Source organism: Eptesicus fuscus, chromosome 9, assembly GCF_027574615.1.
Source record: "Eptesicus fuscus isolate TK198812 chromosome 9, DD_ASM_mEF_20220401, whole genome shotgun sequence".
NCBI lineage: Eukaryota > Metazoa > Chordata > Mammalia > Chiroptera > Vespertilionidae > Eptesicus > Eptesicus fuscus.
The window spans coordinates 88,456,151-88,477,478 of NC_072481.1; the positions used below are offsets into that span (position 1 = coordinate 88,456,151).

The 21,328-nt window shown below is 40.8% G+C and overlaps 1 protein-coding gene across 2 annotated transcripts in view; it reads left to right on the forward strand.

Annotated features, from left to right (window-relative positions):
- SSR1 (signal sequence receptor subunit 1) overlaps nucleotides 1-21,328 on the forward strand; it is a 42,228-nt gene continuing 20,900 nt past the window's right edge. For both annotated transcript variants that reach the window (XM_028130157.2, XM_008154850.3), the window contains exons 1-7: nucleotides 1-166; nucleotides 3,079-3,191; nucleotides 5,620-5,707; nucleotides 7,083-7,345; nucleotides 11,025-11,101; nucleotides 11,978-12,056; nucleotides 14,510-14,603. In XM_028130157.2, coding sequence (XP_027985958.2) covers nucleotides 88-166; nucleotides 3,079-3,191; nucleotides 5,620-5,707; nucleotides 7,083-7,345; nucleotides 11,025-11,101; nucleotides 11,978-12,056; nucleotides 14,510-14,603 — 793 coding nt within the window. In that variant the 5' untranslated portion in view covers nucleotides 1-87. The remainder of the gene's footprint in view (nucleotides 167-3,078; nucleotides 3,192-5,619; nucleotides 5,708-7,082; nucleotides 7,346-11,024; nucleotides 11,102-11,977; nucleotides 12,057-14,509; nucleotides 14,604-21,328) is intronic.

Genomic DNA, 21,328 nt, shown 5'->3' on the forward strand with positions numbered 1-21,328 from the left:
CGGAGCCCGGATGAAGAGTAACGCCATTTTCGCCGGAGCCGCGGAGAGCTCTCGCGGACGGCGACAGGACACCGGACGGGCCACGCCATGAGGCTCCTCCCCCGCCTGCTTCTGCTTCTCTTGCTCGTGTTCCCCGCCACCCTCTTGCTCCGAGGCGGCCCTGGAGGTGAGGCGAGGGGAGTGGACGGTGGGGCTCCCCGAGAAGGAGACGCCCGGGACTGCAAGTTTAAAGCTGGAGGCGGCGGCGGCAGCTCCTGGGTCCGGCGTCCAGCTCGCCGGCCTCCCTCCACCTCGTCCTCGACCCCCAGCTCGCAGTAGGGGCCGCAGGGCGTGGGGGACAGTCTCCGGTGGGGCCTCTGCCGCCTCCACGCGGAGCGCGGGGCAGTGCCGGGCGACCGCGCGGGGTGCCGCCGCGGGTTGGGCTTGCCTCCCGGCCCCGCGCCCGCTGCTGTGGTCGGAGCTGGCGGGTCCTGGGCCCGAGGGAGGGAGGCGGAGGGGCCGTGGCCTGGCCCGGCCGGCCGGCCCGGAGCGCGCTGCAGCCCGCAGCCCTGCGGCCGGGTTCAGGCTCCTGGCCGCCCGCCGCGCCGCTCCACCCCCACCCCCGGCTCTGGGCTGACGTGTCTTTCGTTTCCACGCGCGGCGTCCGCCTTCATTCATTTGCCGAAGCCTCTGTTTTCTAAACACCTAAACTCTCGGAGCACTTTGTATGTTCCTGGCTATCTTCCCGTTGACCAGCCCCTGGTCCCTGGGTGTTGCCAGGAGTCTCGATTTCAGAAAAGCTCCCCATTCTCACCCCCATTGCCCAGCCCTATACTCCCAGGCGGACTGAAGGATCTCTGTGGGATGTCTAGTGCTCAGGCCCTTTATTTCCTCTCCTTTCTTTTTTTGTAACCATTTTTTTTGTTTGTTTCTTGGAGCTGTGTCCTAAAAAGATACAGCCTAATTCGAGTTTTGCATTTTTTATTCGGGTTTGTGCATTCCTCCCAACTGTTAAGCTGGTGTGAAAATAACCTACACAGCAGAACATTAAACATGTGGAGACTTGGCTTCTTGCCCTGATGCTATCAGGAACTTCGATTTTTGTAATCTGTAAAATGTAGTCTGACTAAATGATCGCTAGAATTCTTTTGATTCCATCAGTTGAAGCAAGCTGTGAGGCAAAATGAATGATAGTGACAGGTATCCACAAGTTGTTTCCCAAATAAAAGTGAAGTGACTGGTTTCTATTTAGTGGATGGAAACCCAAGTATGAAAAGTAACCAAAACTGTTAATGAATTCATTTGCTGGTTGAGGGATTCTTTTCCTTACCATTTACTTGCTGATTTCTCTCTCTCTCTCTCTCTCTCTCTCTCTCTCTCTCTCTCTCTCTCTTCTCTCTCTCTCTCTCTCTCTGTCTCTGTCTCTCTCTCTCTCAAATTGCCAATTCTACTTACTATATTTTTTCAGGGTTTAAACTTTTTTTTTAAAGGAAATATCAGTATCTAAACTGAACTGGGTATCTTTAAATACTTTTTGTGAATAATGGTCTTTCTTTCAAAAGATGTTTCCTTTTAAATTTTTCCAACTGAAAATTGTTAGATTTTATAGGCATAAAAATGTTACTGGTAACATTAGAATCCTATATAGTAAAGAGCTAATATGCTAATTAGACCGGATGGCGGAACGACCAGCCAGTGGGCAGAGCTGAGAGGCAGCTGAGGCCATGAGGGCTGAGCCCCTTGCACGAATTTCGTGCATCGGGCCTCTAGTACTTTAATATCCACTGAAATGTAGGGTGAACAGCCGTTATGTCTCAATTCGGAGTTTAAGTACAACTTTATGTCAGACCTAGATAATTTTCTTACTAGTTTTTCATTTCTTTAGGGTTTTTTCTTTTTTGGGGGAGAGGGGTGTCTTTTAATTAGCTTTTTTTAATGACTTGTTTAGGAAGAAGAACTGAAAAGACTTAAAATACATGGACCTTAACGTGTGCTGTTTCTCCTGGTTATTGCAGCATATGCACATGCTTCCTTTCCCACATTTTTTTCCCTTTCCTGAATTGCCACATCATCATTCTTTCTGAGAAATGTTGGAAGACTCGCTACAACTTTGAAATTTCTTTTGAGGATCTTGCCTGAAATAGATTTAATGTGACTTATTTAGAATACTTTTGCATATAAAAATATGTGATTTATACTTTCCTGGCATTATAGTTATGCTTAACTTTTACTTTCATATTAAGTGTAGGGGAAATAAAAAAGTATAATAAAACATGTTTGAAACCATCTGCAAAAATCAGTGCATGCTTTCTCTGCTCTCAACCATGAAGTTAACAATATAGGTTTTTTACTAAACAGCGTGTTTTATGCCAGCTAGTTTTACGTGAATGCCATGTAGATCTTTGTTCCTTGGAATTACATGCTATCAAGTTCTAAGAGTTTGAGCTTTAGTCAACTCTAATAACAGTGTTGCTTGCCTAGGTATTTAGATTGCTGTTTTTCTTTAGCCGCGAGTATTTTTGTTTTATTTTGTATGGATAATGACAGATTAAATTTTGGAATTTCTTTTGAAACACTTATTTTTCCTTCATTTCCTTGACAGAATTGCTTGAAGTCCTTTACTTGAACTTTAAGGCATCTTTAATTTCGGAGTTCATTTTTTGAACTGTTAGGTGCTTTTTAAAATTAAGCAGCGTTTCCCATTAAAATTAACATGCAGTTGTTAAAACTACTAAGATAAAATCATATGAATATTTTTTTTAATTGATTTTAGCGAGGAAGAGAGCTAGAAACATCAATGATGAGAGAGAATCATCGGCTGCCTCCTGCACGCCCCCTACTGGGGATCAAGCCCGCAACCCCGGCATGTGCCCTTGACTGGAATCAAACCCAGGACCCTTCAGTCTACAGGCCGATGCTTTGTCCACTGAGCCAAACCAGCTAGGGCTGAATATTCTTATATGCATTGTAATCTAGCATCATTCAAGTACACTGCGTGATTGAACTGCTCCAAGGGGAAATTTTTGTTCATTATTCTTGAGATGAAAAAACATTAGTATTCCAGGGTAGGTAACTGCTTGTTTTATATTTTATTGTTAGGCTCAGTAGCAGTAGCTCAAGATCTTACAGAAGATGAAGAAACAGTGGAAGATTCAATAATTGAAGATGAAGATGATGAAGCAGAGGTGGAAGAAGATGAACCCACAGATTTGGTAAGTGTGACATATGACTTAATGTATATACTGTATATACCTAGAATTTATCCTTTTTATAGATAAATTTGCTTTTAAAATTCTTGATTTTAGAGGCTTGTTTCTGTGTTTGGTGTGGATTGAAGTTGGGATAATAGGGGCAGTCATTGGGGATGGATCATTAGTATTTTCTGGAATAGGAAGGGAGAGCATATGGACATAACTCTGTTAAGGTAACAATATAGTGGACCATTTGTTGATTTGGGACCATTTGATGTACTACTTAGCTTTCTGATCTTGGGTAACTTGTCTCTGGGTTTCAGTTTTCTCTTTCTTCCCTTCAACAAGCAAATATTTATTTATGTGCCCTGCTACGTGCCAGGCACTGTTTTGGATGCTGGGGTGAACAAACCAAGTGTCTTCTTTGCTGTCATGTAGCTCATGTTCTTGGAGTTGTCCAGGGGTAAGGAGCAGATAATAAACTGTATATATAGTATGTTCTGTGCGAGTAAAGGGCTTAGAGAAGATCTCTAGAAGTCATTCAGCTCTGACACTTTTATTATAACATTATAGTATGACAGTAAGAATATTGGGCTAGAATAAGGATTATTGCAGCATGCTTCTAGCTAATTTCATTTCCTCTCTTGGACTACTGCAATCTATGCCACACATTTTTTTTTCTTTCTCTTCATTATGCCATACTTGAACCTAGAAACTTGTGATTCTAGATTTTGTGATTTTTTTTTTTTCAGGATCAAACCAAGTCCCTATTTTTCTATTATGTCAACTTCAAAATAATTGACCTTGTATATAGATACTGCTTTTTTTTTGCCCTCATTTTTATGGAGTATGCTTTCCAACTAAACTAATCTGCTTGCTATTTTGTTGATGTTTAAATGACCATTTCTATGCATTTGCATATCCTGTTTCACTTGAATAGAATACCCCTACTAATTTTTGTGCTTTTCTAATTCCCCCTCCTTTAATAAAACTACCTTTACTGATTACCATGTGTCAAGCTTTTCACATGTATGCAAATCCATATGTTAAGGGTTTATATTAGGGCTCTGCATCTTCATTCGATGCATTACATTAACTAAATAAATACATTCCTCCGTCAGTAATGGTAACAAAGACTTCACTCTTCTAAAAGTGCTGCTCTGGTAAGATAACTTGGAATGAACATCTGAAGGGAATCCATCCAGAAAATGAGGATTAGAGATGGTATTTAGGGCTCTGAAATTGGGCATGCACAGAAATTTAGTGATAGATTATCTATAATAATAGAAGCATAATATGCTAATTAGACCGGATGACCTTCCTGGGGAAGCCCGGGCCCCGGGTGCCAGAGGGAAGTTGGTGCCCGCAGCCGGAGAAAGGAAGGCCTACCTACTCTTGCACGAATTTTCGTGCATCAGCCTCTAGTATTATTATAACCACTTTTCTGAAATTACTTCAGATCTCTAGCACTGGAATGTATTTATTGTGGAGGAAAGAGTAGCAAAGGAAACTGTTGGATCTTTGTTATAGTTACAGTTTAGCCAGAACTTTTCTATCCCTTGATCATCGCCCTTGCCTTGAGTATTATAATTTTCTTTACCAGCATCTTCTTTTTTTTTTTTAATATATTTTATTAATTTTTTACAGAGAGGAAGGGAGAGGGGTAGAGAGTTAGAAACATCGATGAGAGAGAAACATCGATCAGCTGCCTCCCGCACACTCCCCACTGGGTATGTGCCCACAACCAAGGCACATGCCCACGACCGGAATCGAACCCAGGACCCCTGAGTCCACAGGCCGACGCTCTATCCACTGAGCCAAACCGGTTAGGGCACCAGCATCTTCTTGAAACAGTAAACTAGACAGTTTTTCTGTTATGTTCTGTTAATCAGGATGGAAGTCTTTGTAGGCTAATAAGGTGTTCTAGAACAGGCTCAGCAAAATGTGGCTGTCCCCCAGGTCCATCTTTGCCCATCTTGTGTGTGTTCTCTGTGTCTGCTTTTACGGGGTAGCCACATAGAAAGCAGCCACAGAATTGAGTAGTTGCAATAAGGACCTTATAATTTTCAAAGCCAAAAATATTTGATACCTGATCCTTTACAGAAAAAGTTTACCAGCCCACACTCTAGAACCTTGCAATTCTAAGTGTGGTTTGAGTATCAGCAATATCAGCATTTCCTGAGTGCTTGTTAGAAATAGAATTTTAAGCTTCACTCGAGACCTGAATCATATCCTCAAAATCCCAGGGGATTTGGTATGCACATTTCTGTTCAAGATACACTGTCTAGAATTTTTTATTTGAACTGATGAGATACAATAAAATTCATACCACTGCTAATCCCAACAAAGCCTTGGAGAGGCAATATTTTGTCCCAAATCTTAGTGAAGTCATTTTTATATGGTGGTATTTTTCCCTGTAGTAATCCCTTTTTAATATTGTTTTTCTTAGGCAGAAGATAAAGAGGAAGAAGATGTATCTGGTGAACCTGAAGCTTCACCAAGTGCAGATACAACTATCCTATTTGTAAAAGGAGAAGGTAATAGAGAAATACTAGTTTTGACTCAGATGTAGAAATTTTTTAAATAACAAGGTCACTTGTTGGGGAAGTGTTAGTAATGCTTAAGATGCATCTTCCTTTCTTACAAGTGTAAATATACATTTGGAAAAAACCCCTCAGATTATATGTGTAAATACCCATGTCTGTAAGGTACTATTCCTGGCATTTAAATTAAGGGGGAAAAGAAAAGCTATCTATTTTAACTAGAAATTAAGTGTTCCTTTGAAAGAAACTGTTTAAACTCTTTTCAAACTGCCACAATAAAGTAACTTGTATTTTGAGTGGAAACAGTGAAATATTAAATCTTTACAATTAGGCCTTGGTTGGAGCCTAGATTACATTAAAAGAAAGTAAATAATGGCTTATATTTAATGAAGTCTATGGCAAGCATTGTTCTCAATGCCTTTCATGTATTATTAAATCCTTACAAAAATCCTCTGAGGCCCTAGCCGGCTTAGCTCAGCGGATAGAGAATCAGCCTGCGGACTGAAGGGTCCCAGGTTCGATTCCGGCCAAGGGCACATGCCTGGGTTGCAGGCTCAATCCCCAGTGGGGGGCGTGCAGGACGCAGCTGATCAATGATTTCTCTCTCATCATTGATGTTTCTATCTCTCTCTCTTTCTCCCTTCCTCTCTGAAATCAATAAAGAAATAAAAAAAAAAAAAATCCTCTGAGGTTAGTTACTATTGCTAAACTGAGATTTAGAGAGGTTAACAATTTGTCCAATGTTACCCAGTTAGTAAATAGAGTGTGGAGACAGGGTTTAGACCCAGATCAGTCTGACTCCAAAGCCTGTGCTATACTGGGTGAAACTCGGCTCTGAAGACTACAGTATAATTATTAAGTTATTATTTTGAAGTTATTAATTTCCTTCTCAAGCTTTCTATTTTATTCCCATGTATGTTCCAACCTTATGCCATAAAATGTCTAATTAGATTAAGAGATTCCTCCCACCCCAATTTATTATGTCATTCATCTTTCCATTGTTTGCATAGATAATAGATACTGAGTTGGGGGGTGGGAGGTGACTTTATAAAGACAGATAGTCTCACTGCAAGATAATCTTACTAAAAGTACACGACTCTTTCTTAGACCACATAATTTGGATGTGATCTGGTCTGAAATTTTGGTACTCAGTTCAGATCTTAAGTTGAAATGCTGGAGTATAGACAAGGGTTTCAGTTTATATACCAGTTACTAGTTAGTAGATGACTGGAATGCTCTATTGAAAGGGATTCTGAAACCAAGTCTATATGTATTGGGAAAGAGTGCCAAAATCCATGAGTAATGTCATACTTTTTATTTTATGCCCTTTGAGCATGTTCTAATCTTGTCTCTCTCTCTCTCTTTTTAGATTTTCCAGCAAACAACATTGTGAAATTCCTGGTAGGCTTTACAAACAAGGGCACAGAAGATTTTATTGTTGAATCCCTAGATGCCTCATTCCGTTATCCGCAGGACTACCAGTTTTATATCCAGAATTTCACAGCTCTTCCTTTGAACACTGTAGTCCCACCCCAGAGACAGGCAACTTTTGAGTACTCCTTCATTCCTGCAGAGCCCATGGGTGGACGACCCTTCGGTCTAGTCATCAATCTGAACTACAAAGATTTGAACGTAAGGCCCTTTAAACGTTTTTTTTAGTTCGAGATGGGTGAGGACAAAAGATAAATTGCATGTCTTCGTCTTTAAGTCTATAATCCACTGGGGGAGATGGATGTAAGCAGGCTATATCACAGCATAAGTGATGCATTCTAGAGATAAGTGTGAGGTGCTAGAGCAGTGGTTCTCAACCTTTCTAATGCCGCGACCCTTTAATACACTTCCTCATGTTGTGGTGACCCCCAACCATAAAATTATTTTCGTTGCTACTTCATAACTGTAATTTTGCTACTGTTAATGAATCGTAATGTAAATATCTGTGTTTTCCGATGGTCTTAGGCTCTACAGCAGCGGTTCTCAACCTGTGGGTCGCCCAAGGCTCTTTGAGGCCCCAAGGCTCTTTGAGGTCACGACCCACAGGTTGAGAACCGTTAGCAGGGTCGCCAAATTACAGTTATGAAGTAGCAACGAAAATAATTTTATGGTTGGGAGTCACCACAACATGAGGAAGTATATTAAAGGGTCGCGGCATTAGAAAGGTTGAGAACCACTGTGCTAAAGTATTAAAGTGGAAGTGACTTGATCTTAAAAGGAAAGTTAGCCACAGTGGAGTCTGCTGTTTTTAACATAGTTTTAGCGGTAAGGTTTATGGTTTATAAGATCCAAGTTGCCTAAAGAAGCTCTGCTGTCTTCTGGTTTTTAATATGGTGTGGTATATAGCCAATGAATGTATAAGAGAAACCTATCACAATTGTACTACTGGGAGTTCACCTCTAGATGCCAACTATTAGGTCCACCTTCAGATAAGAGCACATCTAAACCCATTTCCTTTTCAAAAACTTTTCAGTGAAGGAAATTTTACCCTGTTTGGAAGCTTGGTCAACCTTTCATTATTGTAGTGTCAACATGTTTACCTTATATCTTAGTTAAATTTCTGTTGCTGCAATTAAGTTTTTCTTTTTAAAAAATTTCTTAGTAGAGAATAGAAGGTTTTTCTTTTTTCCTTCAAAATAACATATGCTTTCTCAACTTTATAGTTAAGTGACTTGAAGAATTACATATTTCAAACAAAACTTTATCAGGCATATATGTAGTTTTAGTTCCATTTTAAATATTAGTTTCATCAGTATTCTGATTCTTGGAATTGTCAACAGAAGAATGCCAATTGCAAGATCTGGAAGTAAAACTTTTATAATTACAGTTTAACAATAAGTAACACTTTCTAAGTACTACTTTTGTGCAGAGAATCAAACACTGAATGATTTTGATGTATTTGAAAACTGAAATTGTGTTGAACTGATAAAATTGTTTCAAGATCACAACAGAAAATATTTTGATAATAAAAATCACCCATTCTATCTAATAAAAGAGTAACATGCAAATTGACCATAACTCCGCTACACCCACAAGCCACGCCCACCAGCCAATCAGGAGCAAATATGCAAATAAACCCAACCAAGATGGCTTTGGCCACGGAGAGCAGGAGGGAGGCTTGGGTTTCCCCGGCAATGGAGGAAGCCAAGCTTTCCACCTGCCCTTGCCGGCCTAGGCCTCCACTTAATGCTACAAAGTTTCAATGATAGAAGATAAATAAATCCCAATGGAAATGGCTGCCGCCATGGAGCGAGCAGAAGGCTTGGTTCCGCTCCAGGCTACAAAGTTTCAATTGTAGAAGATAAATAAATCCCAGATACCAGGGCCTCCACTTGGGTCGCCGGGGGGCGTGGCCAGCCTGCAAACCACCACAGGCTTCTAGCCCAGGTCACCCCACACCCCAAGGGAACCCCCACCCTGATTCGGGACAGCCTCAGGGCAAACCAGCTGGCCCCCACCCATGCACCAGGCCTCTATCCTATCTAATAAAAGAGTAATATGCAGACTGACCATCATTCCAACACAGAAGAAGCCTGCCCCCATGTGGTCAAAGATCCTGCCCCCATGTGGACACAAGATGGCCAGCAGGAGAGGGCAGTTGGGGGGGACCAGGCCTGCAAGGGAGGGCAGTTGGGGGCGATCAGGCCAGCAGGGGAGGGCAGTTGGGAGGGACCAGGCCTGCAAGGGAGGGCAGTTGGGGGCCATCAAGCCTGCAGGGGAGAGCATTTAGGGGTGACCAGGCCGGCAGAGGAGGGAAGTTGGAGGCAACCGTGCCTGCAGGGAAGGGCAGTTTCGGGGGGACCCAGGCCTGCAGGGAAGAGCAGTTGGGGGGACCAGGCCTGCAGGGAAGAGCAGTTGGGGGGACCAGGCATGCAGGGGAGGGCAGTTAGGGGTGATCAGGCCTGAAATGGAGGGCAGTTAGGGGCAAACAGGCTGGCAGGGCAGCAGTTAGGCATCAATCAGGCTGTCAGGGGAGTGGTTAGGGGGTGATCAGGCTGGCAGGCTGAAGTGGTTAGGGGCAATCAGGAAGGCAGGCAGGCGAGCAGTTGGGGGCCTGCAGTCCTGGATTGTGAGAGGGATATCTGACTGCCCGTTTAGGCCCGATCCAGGTAGGATTGGTCCTAAACGGGCAGTCAGACATCTCTTGAGGGGTCCCAGATTGGAGAGGGTGCAGGCTGGGCTGAGGGACACACACCCCTGTGTACGAATTTCATGCACCGGGCCTCTAATTTATTATAAATTTACTAGAGGCCCGATGCACGAAGATTCGTGCAAGAATGGGCCTTCCTTCCCCTGGCTGCTAGCACCACCTTCACTCCAGCCCAGAGCCGCCTTTCTGCCTTCCCACACTGCCCAGAGGCCCAGAGCAGCTGGGGTGGTGCGGAAGGCCTGCGTTGTCACCATGGCGACGATGCAAGCATCCCAGCCGCTCCGTGTCTGTGTATGTAAATTAACCCACCATCTTTGTTGGGCTAGTTTGCATATTCACTCCTGATTGGCTGGTGGGCGTTGCAAAGGTACAGTCACTTTGCATCTTTCTCTTTTATTAGTGTAGATTTCCAACCTATTGTTAATTTAGAAGGTGAATTTGACTTGTTCAAGTGTAATTTTTTGTTCTGTTAATCTATCCGAGGATAGTTTTTCCATTGATTTTTTTTTTTTTTAGAGAGAGTTCAGGGGAGGGAGCAAAGGGGAAAGAGAGAGAAACACTGATATGAGAGAGACACATTGATGGTTGCTTCCCAAATGCACCCTGACTGGGGCTGGGGATTGAACCGGCAACCCAGGTATGTGCCCTTGACCAGGAATTGAACCCAAGATACTTTGGTGTGTGGGCTGATACTAACCATTTAGCAACACCAGCCAGAGCTCAAGTCTAGTTCTTAAAATGATCTGCTATTCTATAAATGTTCATGCTCTGTCTTTTTTGTTTGGAAGGTTATACCAAGAGAACGTAGGGCTTTTCGTTATAAGTGTGTTCTGTGGGCTTTGTTTCTTTATGCACATTTTATCTTGTTTTTATTTTACTTCCCTGGTTCCTCAATTTCCCTTCTCCCCAACCCAAAAGAAAGTGGGGGACAACTTTGGCGAAATTGGAAGCATTTTTTATTTCTTAGGAGAAAATAACAAACATCGTAATGTTGAATCACTGACACTGAGTTAGTGCCATTAGGCATGACTGAGTCTTGTCTTCTAAGTGATAAGAAAGCTATCGTATATCTCTTAGAATAATGGTTTTAAGAATTCTTATAGGCTTTCCTTTTATCAATGCCATTTCAGTTTGGGGGAATTTTTCTTTCTTGTTTTTTTTTGTAAACAGGGCAATGTATTTCAAGATGCTGTCTTCAATCAAACAGTTACAATTATTGAAAGAGAGGATGGCTTAGATGGAGAAACGTAAGTGGAAGTTGAAATATGTAGATCTTGATCTTGTTAAGTAGGGCTAGAAGGCTTGCTCCTATCACTCTATTTTTATTAAATGATGGAAATGAAATGGACTGTAGATTTGGTGAAATCCTAACTATGTAAATTCATACTTTAGATGATTCTTATAGCTATTCATACCAAGTTAGGAAAGATAGTTGAAATTGACAAAAATTTGTTTTAAAAAGATAGCTTTAGCTTTCCATCCTTCCCCTCTTCTAAAATCTTTTGCACCCCATGCTCTTAAACTGATCAGCAACCTAATCTAAGTTGCATGCCTCTAAAATTGCTATTGAAAATGTAAATCGTAAGATTTTATCTTGAAAAATGTGTTCTTTGTAAATGATAAATTACTTCTTACTGTATACTTAGATGGAATTCACCAAAAGTAATTTTTAAATCAAACTGCAAAATAATCTAATATTTGAGGGAGATAAACTTAATATATTATAAAGCAATTTTGTTAATTTGGGATCAGATAATTGCTTTTTTAAATTGTTAGAAATAAAGTAAGAAATTTATAAGACTTACTATCTGGGTCTAAATTGAATTAAAATATTTTATTCCTTTTACCAGCAAGTTATTTGGAAAGCTTATCTAGTGTTAACATTATATACAGTGGGGCAAAAGTAGGTTTACATTTGTTTGTATGTAAAATAATACAATGATTAATAAATTATAATGCAAGAATAATCTTTCATCTACTCACAACTGCAAACCTACTTTTGCCACACCCTGTAGATGTAATTAGCTTGATGTTTTTTATAAGTTAAACAAGAATTATAGTTTTAATAAGCTGTGATAGTTCCTATGAATTAAGCCAGTTTATATTTTTTCCTTTTATATTAGAATCTTTATGTATATGTTCCTTGCTGGTCTTGGGCTCTTGGTTGTTGTTGGCCTTCATCAACTCCTGGAATCTAGAAAGGTAATTATAGGTGAATGAATCTTCTAGCCATACTTGAGAAGTTGTTACAGTACTAAATTAAGTTCAATCCAGTGACTTTTTGCTTTCAATATGAGTTTGTATATTTACAGATTTGTTGTACCTTTTACTTTAATTATTTACTTATTTATATGTTTGTTTGTTTGTTGGTTTGTTGTACCTTTTAAAATAAAACGTGAGGGTGAGACCTTGAATATGTGACTTGGATTTGTTTAGACTTTTCTATACATGTGCAATTAGTGTCCTTAGTCTGTACCCTCCAGAGTGATCTTTACCTTCTTATTGTTATTGTAACGTTAAATTACACTAGAATGCTTGTTTCTTTTGTTTTTAATGCTTTATTTTTATAAATATATTTGTATTGATTCCAGAGAGGAAGGGAGAGGGAGAGAGAGATAAGAACATCAATGATGAGAGAGAATCATTGATTGGCTGCCTCCTGCACGTCCCCAACTGGGGATCAACCCCGCAACCTGGGCATGTGCCTTTGACTGGAATTGAACCCAGGACCCTTCAGTCCATAGACTGACACTATCCACTGAGCCAAACCAGCTAGGGCCACGTGTTTCTAAAACTCAAACATAAGCTTTCATTTTTCTGTTCACTACACTTTTTTATCAGTATGTTATTTTATCTGTAAGCATGGAAACTTTTATATTTGCTTCAGTACTCTTAACTATAAGGATAATCCCTAATTAGCAATTAAATGTGTCTTTTCATTTGGAAAATAATGAATTGGATTGTATTCTATCAGTCTAACTTCTGTTTTCTTGTTTGGGTAGTAAAGTGGTAACACTGAGCACATACTGTAATCGTGGTTTCTCTTTCTGGACATGGTAGCTAATTCCACCACTGTCCTCATCTCACTCTGCTCCCTAACCCTGCAAAACAAAACAAAACAACTCATATTCCTCTCATGAGAAAGTATAACATGATTTGTGTCAAATATATTACTATCCACTAGACCCTTGTATTAAAACTAGGGGCCCAGTGCATGAATTCATGCCCCTTGAAAGGAACTGTGGGCTGTGAGGCTGCTGTGGCCACAGGGGCAGGTCTCGGCCCATCCTCCGCACCCCTGCCTGGACCCTCCCACTGCGGCCCCCAGTCCCCTCACTGCTGGCAGCCCTACTCCCGCCGCCACTGCTCCCATGCGCTGATGGCGCCGCCCCCGCTCGCACCCACTGACAGCGTGGAGCGATTGGGGCCAACACCATCAGCGGGTGTGAGTAGTGGCTCGCACCCGCTGACAGCGCAGAGCGATCGGGACTGGTGCTGGGCGCTGGCAGCGGGTACAAACGGCAGCTCCAGCACCGGCAGTGGGTGCGATCACCGGGCGGGACCGCAGCGCGCAGGAGCAAAGAATTTTCAGTAACCATCAGAGGCTCGCCCTGATGACAGCGACTGGCGCCCCTGCTCACCTACTCCACCATCCTGCCACGGCCAATGCCTGCCATATACCGCACTCTGCCGCCTGCTGCCAAAGCCCACCATGTTCCGTGCGCACCCCCTGGTGGTCAGCACACGTCATAGCGACCAGTTGTTCGGTTGTTCCACCGTTCGGTCTATTTGCATATTAGGGTTTTATATATATATATAGATTAGCAATAAGTGTTACTAATAAGCACTTGCTCTTTAAAAGAGAAGTACTTAGTGCTTACATGTTAATTTCCATAACTTTCTTTGCTTCATTTTCATAATAGAGTTTTTGATATAAACGTATATTAGATACAATGGCATCTCTAATTTTTCCCATTTGAATGAAGCCTTTTTTTTTTTAATTGGCTGTAGTTACCTTTCTGTGTATTCCAAATCTTATTTTTAGACTGTATATTTAATGCTCTTTTAAGTAAATAGGGATTTTTGGGATATTTTTAAGAGCAGGGCTAAATAGAATTGAATTATTTTCTTACTTCCTAGTAGTTTTGCTGCAAAAACTCTAGGGACAAAGTTTTTGGTTGTTCGCTTAAATGAGATTTTATGTTTTTGTTTTATCTATGCCAGCTGTTTAAGTGTGTTTAACAATGCAGGAACCTGCCTGCATGTATCCTTTCAGTGATTTATCCTGAATTTTGTTGAATTTGGAAATAAATTTATTCTTTAACATTTAATACCCAAAGGGAAAGAAAATCGTTGTATAAGTAGAAAGTCTTGATAACACATGAAGCTTTATAGCATAGGAAAATATCTTTAAAGCCTGAAAATAAATAATTGTTTGAAGATTTATTCCTTTATTATTTATTTTTTTATAATTGGTGCTAGACATGATTTCCCCCCTCTGATTAATAAAAACTTGAGTAGGAGTAGGTTTTAAAACTAGAAGAGAACATATTTCTTTATTAAGATATTTAAGTAGCCTGATAGGTCTCTTTTTAAAGTTACAGTAAACAGTATAATGAAACTCCTTTACAGTACTGTTTTTTTTGTTCTCCTAGCGCAAGAGACCTGTACAGAAAGTAGAGATGGGTACAACAAGTCAGAATGATGTTGACATGAGTTGGATTCCTCAGGAAACTTTGAATCAGATCAGTAAGTACTCTTACTAACTTGGCTGGGAACTTTTTCTCTTAAATGGAAATTAAATATTTTAGATTTAGCACAAGTGCTTGGTCAGTGCTAATTAACACTTGTCTTTTCCAATACTTGTATAGAATTTAGTATATGTTTAATGAGTGCTTTAAAATTTTATTTTGTGTAGTTCTTAATTTAGAAATGCTTCCAAATCTGCAGTTTATGTACAAATGTGGCATTCTCTATATTTCTAATATTTTTCCTGTCTCTTTTCTTTCCTGTTGCTTCAGTGCAAAGTAGAAGAGGTGAGGTGAATAATTTTTTAATGGTGTTTGCTATTTTTTGGGGGTCCACTTTGCAATAAGCTTAATGAGTAATGAAACAGTTTCTTAGCACTAAATTTGTTGGAAGAACTGCTAACTACTAACTACCCAGAATAGTCTGAAAAAATAAAACTAAAATACTGCATGATAGTTTCCCTAACAGATATATTTCAATTTTATGACTACATATGCAGTTATTTAGAATATTAATTTTTATAAAAGAACGTAGAAGTAATAGGGCCCAGCAGGCATGGCTCAGTGGTTAACTATGAACCAGGAGGTTATAGTTCGATTCCCTGTCAGGACACATGACCAGGTTGTGGGCTTAATCCCCAATGTGTGGGGCATGTAGGAGGTAGCCAATCAGTGATTCTCTCTCATCATTGATGTTTCTATCTCTCTCTCTCTCTCTCTCTCTTCCTCTCAATAAAAACACATGTAAAAATATCAATAAAAATGTTTTTAAAAACAGTAATAGGGCCTCATAAAAAATAAAGAGTACAGAAGTAAAAAAGTTGATACCACCTGGATCCCCCGATTCCATTTTTCATAAGTAATTGGCACTTATATGTTATTCTAAGTATTTTCTATACATATATCACCATATATGTCTGTTGACTGTTGGTTTTGTACAAATGGCATGATATTGCACACACTGTTATACAGTCTGAGTTTTCATGCTTTGGGTATCTTTTTGTGATAGTTACTTACATATTTACCTCATTCTTTTAATAACTAGATAATACTTTATATGAATGTGTCATCACAGATTAAACCTGGTCTGTATTGAAGGATGTTTGTTATTTTGAGTTTTTCAGTCTTAAAATTAAATCTGTAATGAGGAAGCTTGTCATATAGCTAATAAGAGGATGAGCCAGGATTCAAATGAGTGTGCAATTAAAGACACTGTGCTACCTAAAGTGGTAGTATTAATAAGGTGAGTGAAGCAGAATTATCAAATAATACTAAGTGCTCATATTTAAATTTATGCACACCCAAACCTGTAGATAATTTTTTTAAGCGTTTGAGGCAAACTTGACAATTTTTAAAAATTTTGTGTGTATTGCAAAATGATTGTCACAGTAAATCTAGTTAACACCCATCACTACACATAAGTTATAAATATTTTTCTTGTCATGAGAACTTTTAAGATCTACTCTCTTAGCAAGTTTCAAATATACAGTACAGTATTGTCAGCTGTAGTCACCATGATATACATTCTATCCCATGACATTTTATAACTGGAAGGTTGTACTTCTTAAAAAATATATATTTTTACTGATTTCAGAGAGGAAGGGAGAGGAAGAGAGAGAGAGATAAAAACATCAATGATGAGAGAGAATCATTGATCGGCCATCTCCTGCATGCTCCATAGCAGGGATCGGGCCCGCAAACTGGGACATGTGCTCTGACCAGGAATTGAACCGTGACCTCCTGGTTCATAGGATGATGCTCAACCACTGAGCTACGCTGGCCAGGCTGGAAGGTTATACTTTTTGACCCCCTTCACCTATTTCTCCCACTCCCCACAAGGGATAATTACTTAAAAGTAGAATAGTTAGGTCTAAAATTATGTGCATTTTAATTTTTAAGGAACACATCTCCCTTACCAAAACATAATGCCAATTTATATTCTCGCCATTGTGCTATATTGTGTGCTTCTCCTCACTTATCATTTTCAAGTATTATTATCAGTGTTTTAGTCTGTCAATGGTAAAAACAGTATCTTTTTTTATTACAATGAAGAATGAGGTTTAGCTTCTTTATACATATTTATTTACCACTTAGTATTTCTTTTCCTGTGAATTGACTGTTCAAGTTCTTTCTTGGTTTACAGATGGTTTTGTTTACAAATTTATTTACAAATTGAATTGTTTTCCCAATTATTTGCATATTATTCCGTGAGCTCTCTATTGAAACATAATTACAGCATGGTAGTGGCTTTACTAAAAGTGGGTGTGAAGTAACAGGAGCACGGGAGGGCCTTCCTGCTGTAGGAGAGGGGGAAAGCATTCACAGAAGGGGTTGACATTTGACTAGAGTTTTGAAAAGTTGGGTGAGAAGATGTCTTCAAGGTTTTGTGTGCTGTGCTAAGGACTTTTGACTTTTCCTTCTAAGTAAAAAGTAGCCATCAGATACTTTAAAGCTGAGAAATAAAAAATGTGTTTTAAAAGAAAATGATAGTTTTGTGGAAGATGGCTAGCAAGCAGAAGCTATTAGAAGATGATTTTTTTTTTTTTTAAGTAAGAAATCAATAGGGCCTAAGCTAAGGTAGTTAGTGATAGGAGTAAAAGTGAGTAGAAAGATATTTCAGAAGTGGAGCAGACCTGGCTTTTGGTGACTGTTTGGATGTCTAAGGGGGGAGGCATGAAAGAGTACTCTGAGCTTAGGCAGCTGGGTGGAAGATGATCCTGTTAATATTAGGTAATATAGGAAGAGGAACACTAATGCATGGGGAGAGATGAGTTTGGATTAGATCTGTTGAATGTAAAGAGCCTATGGAACTCTCAATATAACATACTTTGAAATTAGAGATATGATGACATCTTCTAGCTATCTTCTATATATATAAAAGGCTAATATGCAAAGTGTCCCCTTGGGAGTTCGACTGGCAGACCGTGAGTTTGATTGCCCGCTATGACGTGCACTGACCACCAGGGGGCAGTGTGGAATGAAGGAAGGCCCTGGCTGGCAGCCAGGGAAGGAAGGCCCTGATCACCGGCCAGGCCTATGGACCCTACCTGTGCACAAATTTCATGCACTGAGCCTCTAGTGTTGATTTAAGAAACATTTAAACCTGTAGGTAATTTTTTAAAGAGTTTGAGCCAAATGTGACAGTATGCCAGGAAGGAAGGTCTAAGTGCTCCCAGAATATACAGTTTGCAGTTTCCCTTACACATTTCAAATTAAGGAGGGACCATACGGAAGATTATTTGAACATAGGAGAAAGCAAGGCAGGGAAATCTTTCTGATTTGATTACAGGATAGTTAATAAGATGATGTGCTATTTTGAGGGTGGTTACACTCCTGAGGAGTCTGAAAAGGGGGCATTTCAAACATGCACCAAAAAAACAACAATGAATAGGGCTTACTTAAGGCAAAGATAATCTTTTACTAGGGAAGTTACAGGCTTGAGGCAGGACCTTCCCGGTTAGAAATTTATGATCAGATCATCCTGTAAGGTTACTTGGGGTTAGATTTATTACAGAGCCCCTTTTTTGTCCAACACACAGTACCTCTAAAATACTTGCCTGGCCAAAACCGGTTTGGCTCAGTGGATAGAGCGTTGGCCTGCGGACTGAAGGGTCCCAGGTTCGATTCCGGTCAGGGGCATGTACCTTGGTTGCGGGCACGTCCCCTGTAGGGGGTGTGCAGGAGGCAGCTGGTCGATGTTTCTCTCTCATCGATGTTTCTAGCTTTCTATCCCTCTCCCTTCCTCTCTGTAAAAATATCAATAAAATATATTTAAAAAAATAAAATAAAATACTTGCCTGGTCTGCGCCCTCTCACATTCGGCCTGGCGGCGGAACGACCAGTCGCTATGACACGCACTGACCACCAGGGGGCAGATGCACAATGCAGGAGCTGCCCCCTGGTGGTCAGTGCACTCCCACAGCGGGGGGGGCACCGCTCAGCCAGAAGCCAGGCTCACAGCTGGCGAGCGCAGTGGCATTGGCGGGAGCCTCTCCTGCCTCTGTGGCAGTCGGACATCCCCCAAGGGCTCCCAGACTGCGAGAGGGCGCAGGCTGGAATGAGGGGACCCCTCCCCCCCACACCCAGTGCATGAATTTTGTGCAACGGGCCTCTAGTTGAGTAATAAGGCTCGAAAAAGGCCCACCCTCCAGATTTGCCAGATTGTTTTTTTCCTGGTGTCTTTATCTAAATTTTATTTAATCTGGAAGATTAATCTATAGGCTTGGTTAGACTTAAGTTGGTCTTTCTGGCTAATAGCATATACTAAAGCGATTTTCACCTTTTTCATTTCATGACACACATAAACTAATTAATTACGAAACTTCTACGACATACCAAAAAATACTTTTTTGCCGATCTGACAAAATACATAGGTATAATTTTGATTCATTCACACTGGGTGGCAATTGTTGTGTTGGCTGTTGTCATTTGTTTATTTGACAGACTAAGGGAAAAGAGGTCAGTGCCCCTGACTAAATAGTCAGGTATTGCATGTTTTAAAAATTCTTGCTTCACTCCAGTTGAAAATCACTGGCATACATCATGAGTACTTCTGCCTCACATCATGATGATAACTTGAGCACTAAATTAGGGTGAAGGTGAGGTATTTCTGCTTTCAGCCTAGAAGTTATTGTGGGGTGTCACTTTGTCATCACACAGATTTCCAATTCTCTAAACATGCACCAGTTGATAATCCTCTCATGAATCAATGTGCCAGCGGTGGTGATGATTTTCAGTGGAAATTTCTTTGACTTTTTACTTACTGTCATTCTTTTTTAAAGTACATAGAGCTTTCCCTAATCAACTGAAACTGTTTGGTTACCCTAAAACAGTTCCTACTGAAAAAGGATAAATGCTAAATTAAATTCTCCCCTTTATTCTCTAATTTTCAAAGTAAAGAGGCACCCAAATGGTGACAAATGAGCTTTTTTCTAATTTTCTCCTTTGTTTTTTATCATCTCTAAATTCGGCTTTTCATAGAATTGCTGTGTTAACTGTATTCTTTGTTTTTAATCCTGACCCGAGGATATTTTTTCCATTGATTTCTAAAAAGAGAGAGAGAAAGGGGGAGGAAGAGGAGGAGGAAAGAGAGACACACACATGGACATGAGAGAGGGAAACATTGACGTGAGAGAGACACATAAATCGGTTGCCTCCCCCACATGCCCTTACCAGGGCTGGGGAACCTGCAACCAAGGTATGTGCCCTTGACTGGGAATTGTACCCAACACCCTTTGGTCCACAGGCTGGCACTCTAACCACTAAGCACACTGGCCAGAACAACTATATTCTTTTTTTTTTAATTATTTTTATTGATTTTTTACAGAGAGGAAGGGAGAGGGATAGCGTTAGAAACATCGATGAGAGAGACACATCAATCAGCTGCCTCCTGCATGCCCCCTACTGGGGATGTGCCCGCAACCAAGGTACATGCCCTTGACTGGAATTGAACCTGGGACCCCTGAGTCCGCAGGCCGACGCTCTATCCACTGAGCCAAACTGGTCAGGGCCAGAACAACTATATTCTTTTTGATGCTCAAATTGTTAGTTTTGGCTTCTGGCTGCCTTTTTGAATTGCCTCTATTCTTAGCCTTTTGATCTTTTAATTATCCCTTACTAGCCAGCTCAACAAGATAAACTAAACTTTTCTATCTTCTCTGCTCTAAGCACGGAGCTAGTCATGATTCTCTTTTTCCAAGGACCCCTGGATGATACTAGAAATGGCATTTGTACTGGGTGACATTGTTTCTAGGCCCATTCTGTGAACTGAGATAGAAAATACAAATTTTTCAAATCAACTGTATATTGATACTAGAGGCCCGGTGCACAAAATTCATGCACGGGATTGGCAGGGAGGTCCCTCAGCCCGACCTGCACACTCTTGCAATCTGGGACATCCCTCGCAATCTGGGACATCCCTCTCACAATCTGGGACATCCCTCCTGCAATCTGGGACCGTTGGCTTCTAACCACTCACCTGCCCGATGCCCCTAACTGCTCGCCTGCCTGTATGATTGCCCCTAACCGCCTCTGCCTCAGCCCCCACACCCAGGACCCGGGCTTCCCTCCCTCTGGCCAGCCGCAGGCACCTGGGACCGTGGCTGTGGGCAGCTTCCCTTCCCCGCCTATTACCCTTTTATTAGTATAGATTTTCAATTCAACTATAACAGTGTTTTTATTTAATTTTATATGCTTGTTTTTTTTTTCTCTTGTACTTGATTCCTTACAGCAATAGTTCTTAAACTGCACATTCATCAGAATCACCTAGACTGCTTGTTAAACTTGATGAGCCTCACCCCTAGAGTTTCCAATTGAGTAGGTCTTAGGTAAGATCTAAGAATTTGCATAACTAAGTTCTTAGGTGATTTTTGAGGCTGCTGGTCCAGACCACATTTTGAGAACCACCTTCTTAAAACATGGTTTTCTTAGAGTAAAGGAGTTGAGCCAAATTGCAGGTAATTTAGGAAAAATAGCCATTTCTTATCTTTTTTTTAATATATATATTTTTTGTTTTAGAGCGGGAGGAAGGGGGAGAGAGAGAGGGAAACATTGATTGGCTGCCTCCTGCATACCCGCTACTGGGAATCAAGCCTAGGCATGTGCCTTGACCCAAAATTGAACCTGAGACCTTTTGGTACATGGGAGGACCCTCAACCAACTGAGCCACACTGGCCAAGGCAAAATAGTCATTTCTTCTGAAAATAGAACATGTACTTTGCATATTTG